Source organism: Ylistrum balloti, unplaced genomic scaffold, assembly GCF_031769215.1.
Source record: "Ylistrum balloti isolate Yb309-2 unplaced genomic scaffold, AGI_CSIRO_Ybal_v1 Utg370082, whole genome shotgun sequence".
In the NCBI taxonomy this organism is placed as follows: Eukaryota; Metazoa; Mollusca; class Bivalvia; order Pectinida; family Pectinidae; genus Ylistrum; species Ylistrum balloti.
In genome coordinates this window covers 1-9047 of record NW_026782118.1, presented here as the reverse complement: position 1 = coordinate 9047, position 9047 = coordinate 1, and the positions used below count along the sequence as shown (strand labels likewise).

General features: G+C 37.4%; 1 protein-coding gene across 1 annotated transcript; it reads left to right on the top strand.

Moving 5' to 3' along the window:
- The first annotated feature begins 1189 nt into the window (after positions 1 to 1189).
- Positions 1190 to 2344, top strand: LOC132549870 (uncharacterized). The gene has a single exon (XM_060213837.1). It carries the CDS (start codon positions 1190 to 1192, stop codon positions 2342 to 2344), a length of 1155 nt encoding a protein of 384 aa, XP_060069820.1.
- The last annotated feature ends 6703 nt before the right edge of the window (positions 2345 to 9047 follow it).

Sequence of the window (9047 nt, the reverse complement as noted above, 5' to 3'; positions counted from 1 at the left end):
GTAAAATCCATAGGTCAATATTATCATTATTATATGTTGTACACACAGGTAGTTCGCACACTTGTGGTAGTCATTGATTGCAAGAAACTACCACCTACTTGTATTCATAACAAAATCTTTTGAAGTCGATCGGCCGTTACAGTAGATTCATATGAAGCACAAAATATTTTGAGGGTTTATCATCCAAAGCCATATTTTAACTTTTTAAAAAAGGTACGTTTCAACATCTCTTATACCATAGAAAATGTTTTTGTTCATGAAAACTTTAGGACTCGGGACTGTGACATGATAGTTTATTGAAGCTTCCTATTTATTATAACGTCACAGAAACATATTATATCAAATCAAATACTACATTTAACTAATTAATTCTGATATAAATGAGACAACTGTTTCCTTTATTTTTTTTATATTTCGATTAACGATCATACATTTTCTTATCGTGTTTGGGATCGATTTGACAAAAGCGACAACCCTTTGTCATTTCGGCCTATTTTCTTTCAAATGCTTGAGCAAGTTATTATTGTAAAACAACTAAGGCTTCATACACAACGTGATTACTTTTTCTTCTAAATGTTACACTAACGTTATAAGTATACTTCTATCAAACATGTTCTTCTGTGTTTTGTTTTTCACTTTGTTGCGCCTTTTGACAACCATTCACGTTGCTATGGCAAGGACGTTCGAACCCTTTGAATGATTCGAAAAAGGCACAGTCAGGTTCAAATATCTCCCGCTAAGGGTTTTACCTGTATTTTCATATACCTAAGTTTAATTGATGTTAACTGAATAAACAAACAAAAAAGGGGTCAATAATTGAGATTGTTTCATTATGGTTTCTATTACCATGTTGACAGAATAATAAATTACAAATATCAATAGGTTATAATATTATTGAACAGTTCCCTGTTTGTAATATTTTTGAAGCATATGATATAACTTGACACAAGGTGAATATAAGACTTGTTTGTTCCTTTTTTTTAGAATCGACCAGATCAAGGAACTGAAAAAGCAAAACGAAAAATTAGCGGTCCTCGCCATAAGTGACATTCATCGCCAGGGGGAGGTAATGAAGCGAGAGATAGACGAGACATGTGAACACTTTGTCATCCAATGTAAATCCATTAGGACAACGAACCAGACACTTCTCCAGGAGTCTGAGGACAAACTGCAGGAGTCTATGTCCGATATGAAAGCAACGATTACTAAATCAAAAACGCTATTTTCTTCCGGGATGAAAACAGGATCAAAGCAACTTAAGAACAGGCTTCAGCTGGAAATCGATCGGCCATTTGACAGACTTCCCGACCTCCAGACCCAAAGTTTCTGTCCAACTCAGCAATCTGGCGAGTCAATGACTGCGGGTCGTTCCATAGGATCAATCCAATCCAAGACGTGGGTATTAGAAAATTCGTCAACATCAGAGAGTACTAACCATTTCCTAGGCAATACGACACAGAAATCGCGTGCAAAGGAACTCTACAATGTTAAGGTCGTGGCTACATTCCGGTTCGCTGTTGACCGCGAAATAGAATCTGTTTTTCCCGGGTTTGACGGGCGATCTTGGCTGGTTTGTGCTGGCAGCACCGAGGCACGACTGGTTGACCATGCAGGGGATTTCGACTCGAGACGGTCCATTATTTTGGATAAGTATATTTACATAAATGATCTGGTCACCACTTTGGATAAGACGCGGACTCTGGTATGCTGTTCGGACCAGTCAATCCGCCAAGTCCACCATGGCAATGGTCATTGTGACGTGATGTTTCGGACACGTCATTACGCCACGAGCTTATGCGAGTCCCGTGATGCTGGCTGTATACTCATATCACATTATCACGAAGGCATGCTTATCAAATACAACAAAAACGGCCGGGCACTTCGCACGATTAACCATGACTGTGAAGGCAAGCGTTTGTTCCACTCGCCTACAAGCGTCAGAGTGAACACGACCAATGGAGACTTTGCCGTGATAGAGAGCTCCTGTCCACGTCATGTTGTCGTTATAGATAGGAAATTGCAAGTGCTATGTCGATTTGGCGGATACGAGATGCAGGCTTCAGCTGCTGAAAAACAAACAGCAGGTGGATCGTTTGTACCGAGCGACATCTGCTTCGACAAACATGACAATATCTTGATAGCGGACTCTGGTAACAAGACGGTGATACTGGTTGACAGACATGGAACGAGTACTCATATAATGACAACGTGTGCGCTGGAACCCCGCCGTTTGGGCGTGGAACCAACTGGCCACGTGTGGACAGGATATCAGGACGGGACTGTCAAAATCATCAAGTACAAAATACCAAAACGATCTGAAAAGGACACACAACAAGCTGAATAAATTTTGAAATCCATTCATGTCATTAAAAAACACAAAATAAAATATTAAATTATATTTTTACTGTGTTGGGAAACATCAGTAGACAATTGAGCTTCGTTTGAAATTAAACCGGATAAAACCAAGATATAAATACTGCCTAGAACTTTGAACGGTAAATATTTGCTTAATGTTCTGTGTTTTCATATTGTTTTTTCCGTACGGGACCGCATCTTACTGCAATCGAATACATATACGACATTGTGTTGAATTTATACTGTGCATACTTGTGTATTAAACAAATATTTCTTTCGTGATTGCTTTTGTGGTGTTATTCGTGGTCCGACAACCAGATATATATTTATGTCAACAATATGACTAGGAAAGTGACAAATGTTGCAATACGCAGAAGTAGCGAACGTATGATGTGAAAATGTTTTAGGTAGCCAACCTATGGTTTTATCTAGTGAAAATGTTTTAGATGCTGCATCTGTCGCATTTTTGACCTTTAACGTGGGTTTAAATGCAGTTAATTTTTCGTAAGTTTAAAACATCTGCCAGCTCAAGGATGACAATTACTCATCTACGACTGATAAATCAATTTGGTCTCAGTGATATTAAATATGCATTGTAAAATTTGTCAGTCTTTATCTTAGGGCCATACCATTAAATTATAGTGATTAAGAGCATGTTATTAACCAATTAACTGGCCGAGTGGTTATTGCACGTTTTGTCTTACTCCTTTGACTTCAAAAGGTTTTGACCTTCAATTTTCATAATGCCATATTTCAATCTTAAATGATGCAATTTTCATTTAGTCCGTCTCTCGGCACAAAGACAACCGCTTAAGCTTGTCCCGTCTTCCTTGTCTCAGTCTCGTGAATATGCATATTTTGAAAGTGAAACGAGGTCAAGTGCCATGTAACGTCGAAATGTTACTTCGGCAATAGTGATACTAAGGATACTAATAAGACACTTCTACACAGAGTATGCTTATGATGAAACTGTTTATATAACCTTTCTATATAGTTATTGCTTACGTAATGATGTATGTAGCTATATATAGTATCGTGCACAACGCTGTCCGAGATGATTCGTCAGTATCAGTAGTTCTATTCAGATCAGGATGTGATTTAATGTAACGAAAACCATGGCCAAAACTTTTAATTATAGGTCAAATAATTTCTTATCGTACATTTTGGAGGTCTTTATCCCAGTAAAATATGCCATATCATCATTATAATGATATTTTAAGTAGTCCATCAACATTTAAGGCATCATGCATCACTGACGAGTCACATAAGAACGAAAGGACTTGATGATGTAATATAATTCATGGTTTGGGTTTACTCTACCTGACTAAATTTTGTGTTCAATGGTGCTATTCACTGTTGTCATTTATACTTATCATAGAACAGATAACCAGTGTTGAGCAATGGTTGACAAAGGTTCAAAATCAAAATGTCGATCGAAAAATGTATAGGACAACATTAATACATAGTAGCCAGGTAAAATCTTATCTTATTGCCTAAACATGGAATTCCCATGGATGCTTCAAGAAGTTCGAACATTATTTATAGAGACAAATTGGTATACTACCTAGCTACACAATCACAGTTTGTAAGTTGGTTTCTTATTTCTTTTGTAGTGTTATGGCATATAGTTAGATAGGCAGTAACCCTATAAATGTGACTGTGTGGATTGGCATGCATCTTTGTTTATTTTGGTAAACCATTTAGTGATGACACATTTAAGGAATGAGATTGTGCCATTATCTCTCGACATGTTCTTCTTACACACACTACTGTTGTTTGCCCGCCCGATAAAACCCGATATCATTCACGGACAAATCTTTTCCCATGTAATGTAAATATTTTTTAAACCTGTACGGTGTTGATAACATTACGACCGTTCATGTTCGAGCAGATATTTGAGAACGCAATCCACTATTTTTTAAGTAAACGTTGGTTTAACGGCAGAGTAAAGATACAGAGACAAAAGTGAATGTTTAAATCCATCATGGTATCGATTCGAAATAAGTTCCACCTATTTAAGCCATGAACTTAATGTGTGTACGTTTTGAAAAAGTGCCTTAGCACACATTCGATTAAATACTGAAAACGAAACAGTTTTCTTTCTAAAGTGGGCGTTATAAAAACACATGAACTGTTTCTTTAAGATTATGTTACAAATAAAAGGCGTATTAACTTCAATTTTTTATCAGTTGTTTTCATGACTGAGCGGCCATTATTTGGATCTCCAAATATAATTTGGAGATCCAAGTAGATCTTTGAACATGCAGTCAGTAGCATGATTGATTTTATACGGTATCAAGTGATGACGTAAATCATGTTACAAATTTTCGGTTAGTATCATCCTATAAAATTGTACTTGATACATGTATTAAAACGCATATCTATACCAAATATGATGTAAAAAGTATATTGTGAACATAACATAAATTTTCATCAGAGAAATGTTAAGGCACGTGTTGAATGTTCGTGTGATGGTGCTATAGTTTTGCCGCAAACTTGTATATAGTGCCGAAGGACTACGACAGGACACCGCATTTGTCACATCATACTGACAACAGGTGAACCAGTTGTCACCCGACCTTAAGTGCTGCACGTTAAGCAGGAAGTAGTAACTGCCATTTTTAAAGAATCTGGTCGATGCGCAAGTCATTTGATATTCTTTTTGGGCATTATAGAACTAACATTATGCAGAAGAGGAAGACCACACACTGAAAGTCAGTTTCAGTCAACCTGGTCATCAGTTTGCTAGCATGAACACAACATGCTATACATCTGTTTTGTGTGTCAAAGACATAGAACAAGCAAGGGATGGAGCGAAACGATTTTCGATCCTTAGGTTGGTTAATGCTTCATGTCATATCCAAGCTCGTATTCGCAGATGTGGTAACGCATGCAACCTGCTTTTAATGGTTTAAGCGATTTCTTATTGAAAACTTTAACAGACGTTATTCTAGCCTTTGTTATGATTCTGACAAATATGACCAAAATGACATAGAATATGTGTCTAGCTCATCTCGTTCTAGACCATGTTGCGCTTCATCTCGGCAGTCGTCCAGACAAATATTATTTTTGGACGTTTTGCTCTTAAGAGGACGTTCTTGGAACGCGAAGATAAATTTGAACCCTGTGATATTGCATATGGGTAAAACAATTTCTCTTTGTATACTTTACCAGACTTTATCGTAAGAATCTACCAGTCAAATATCATAACTTGAGGAATTAATGTTCGAGCAAAGGAGGAGTGCCAATTTGGGCCTTCTGGCGGCCATGACCGATATTTTTTATTTCTTGTGTAGGAATTCCTTGGGGTTAGGCGGTCATGATATGACATAAAATTAAGGTCAGATCTGAGCCATTCATTAGTTATGGGGGGGGGGTAAAGTGGGGGGGGTAAAATTCATAAACAGCTCCATTATGACAAACCTACATTATATTTTTGGATTTTTTCTTCTTAATTTTCATGTAATAATCCATATCAAAACATTCATTAGTAAAATTGATTGAAAAAAATATTCCATTGTTGAAAAGTAGGTCATGGTAATTAAGCTCATTAATTGCTAATTATATTAAAGATGAACTTAATTTTCTGCCTTAATGCACATAAAAACAATACCTTTATCATGTGTCATGCTTTAGTAAGATTTATTTTTGAATACTTTATAGAAAATGGAGAATTAATTAATGGGAGGGGGCGGGTTCACACTTTTGACAACTTTTGGTTGATATCAGAGTTGTCTTATGTAATTATATTAGATAATAAATATCTAATAAATAAATGTTAAATTGTACTGCATTAAGAACTGTTTAAAATAAATTGCTTGATAAATGTAGAGATATTTAAACCAGTTTGGTACGGCTGGTTGAGCTTTAAGCTAAAATGGCGGGATATAATGCCATCCCCTGACATATACCTTGTTAAGGATCTTTGTGTCTACCGGTGAGTATACATGTGCACCTTGTCTCAGACAGTTCATATACCCTTATATATACAATTAATACGTGGCAACTACACGTCACAACCTCAGCGATTTTAGTATACTTTCTTGGTTTGACTGTCACCGATATTGTACATATAATTTAGACATATAATTGTAATTCAACTGTTGTTCATAACTTTGTTCATCCAAATTAAGGTTTTAATAAGGAGTGTTTTCTAAGTTTATGCCCTGTTTTCTTTTCTTTTATCAATATGCCAGTGCACAGGCAGTGCGCTTGTTGTAAAGCACAATATAAAGTAAGGCTCTGTTGTCTGAATAAAACAGACATTCTGTCTTACTTGAAAGCAAATATTAATGATGCCTTAAGGTTTGGTGACCCCGTATGTAAAAAATGCAGGGGAAGATACTACAATCACCATTCATCTACTGAACATCCTAGTAGCGATGTAGAGCACCAGCTTGAGTCACCTGAAAACAAAAAAATCAAACTTGACATTCCACGGGCTACATTAAGTGAATCTCGATGTTTCATTTGTAAAATGTTAAGAGAGGAATGTAAAAGTAAAATGGTAATGCTCTCAACAGAAATGTGAGTAAAGATTTTTATTAAGACAGGTATCCTTGTCCCAAACACCTGCAGATGTTGTTCTTCCCACATAGTGAATGGTGATTTCCCATCTGATAATCTATCTTCACTCGCATATTCCAGCAAAGACACTGAACTGGATTCTTCTGAAATATCAGAGATCCTTTTGACACTTAGGGCAGCTGCTTCAAAGAAAAGTTGTTTAGACTTTGATTCCTCAGATGGATTAACTGATCAAGATTACTACCGTCTCACAGGTCTGTATAAAAATCAATTTTCTGACCTTTTACGATCAGTTAATCCCTCTCTTTACTCTACACTGAACAGAAGCGCAAGGACTGCATTAGCCATCCTGCTTGTAAAGTTGAGGACTGGCATGTCTTTATCAATATTAGCTTCTCTGTTCAACATGACAAAGAGAATATGTGGAAAATGTATTCATTCAGCTCGCCAAGCATTGATGACCCACTTCGCTCCTTCACACCTTGGCCCGCAACACATCACTAGAGAACAAGTAATTCAAAACCATACAACGGTATTTGCAAGGAAGATGTTTGCCTCTGGTGAAGATGTCGCTATAGCTGTTGCTGATGGCACATATATTTATGTTGAAAAGTCCAGCAACTATACTTTCCAACGACGCTCTTTTTCGATGCACAAAGGACGCCCTCTCCTGAAACCAATGCTTCTTGTGGCCTCAGATGGCTATATACTGTCTGTCCTAGGCCCATATTTAGCAGACGGTCGAAATAATGACGCCAACATTACAAAACACATGTTGAAAACTAACACTGAGAACATCAAGGATTGGTTTCAAGATGATGATGTTCTTGTCGTTGACAGAGGCTTCAGAGATGTGACAGAACTGTTGAATGATGCTGGCATCAAAACAGAAATGCCATTTTTTTTGCCAAAGGGGCAGAAACAACACACACATACTGAGGCAAACGAATCTCGTCTTGTAACAAAGGTAAGGTGGGTTGTGGAGTCGGCAAATGGGCGGATTAAGCAGTGGAAGACCTTGGGACATGTTTTGCCCAACACTCTCATTCCAGTTGTAGGTGATTTTGTGAGAATTGTGTGTGCAATTTGTAATGCTTTTCGCCCCCCACTTGCCTCTGATTCTCCCAATGACCTCATCATTGCTGAGCGAATGTTGGCTCTGTCAAAATGTCCCAATAAATTGCAAATTCAAGTTGAAAAAGAAGGTTTGGCTAGGAAAAGAGCCATATGGGTCAAGCTTGATGAGGCCAGTTTGCCTGACTTTCCTCAGCTGACAGAACCGGAGTTGAGATATCTTACCATGGGAGTATATCAGTTGAAGCAGGCAAAGTCATATACCATGGAGCACTTGTCTGAAGATGGCCAGTATGAATTAATGGCATGCAGGGAAAAGCCTGGCTTAATTAAAGTTCAGATTCGTTCCAGACATGTTGCTTCGAAACTGTACAACCTGTGGATTGAGTATTCCCCTGGTTTGACTCCTATATCTGGTTGGTATTGCCAGTGTAAGGTTGGTGCCAGGGTAGTGGGCTCCTGTGCCCATATTGCATCTGTTCTCTGGTACCTTTCTTATGAGCGACACCAGCCTAGGATAGCACACCCAACTGCCTCATCAAGCTACCTCAGCTGTGCTGATGACGCAATGATGATTGAGGACTGGTCTGAGTCTGACAGTGACAATGAGTAACTAACTATGTGTACGACCATTGTATGTATAGTGGAGTGAAATGCAACACTAGAGGTTAAGATTGATATCTTTCATTAGCCATTTCTGTGTTAATACTTCGGTAAAACCACTAGATACAGACATATGGTCAAAGTTGTCGAACTAAAATTCAAAGCACCGCCTCTTCTTTGTTTTCTTTAAAGTATGCAAAAATATTTCTTATTAAAACATGGTACATGATAAAGGTATTGTTTTTATGTACATTAAGCCAGAAAATTAAGTTCATCTTTAATATAATTCGCAATTAATGAGCTTAATTACCATGACCTACTTTTCAACAATGGAATATTTTTTTCAATCAATTTTACTAATGAATGTTTTGATATGGATTATTACATGAAAATTAAGAAGAAAAAATCCAAAAATATAATGTAGGTTTGTCATAATGGAGCTGTTTATGAATTTTACCCCCCACTTTACCCCCCCCCCCCCCATAACT

What these genes read in the sequence shown, in the direction of transcription:
- LOC132549870 (XM_060213837.1), top strand. Translation starts at nt 1,190, where the DNA reads ATGAAAGCAACGATTACTAAATCAAAAACGCTATTTTCTTCCGGGATG.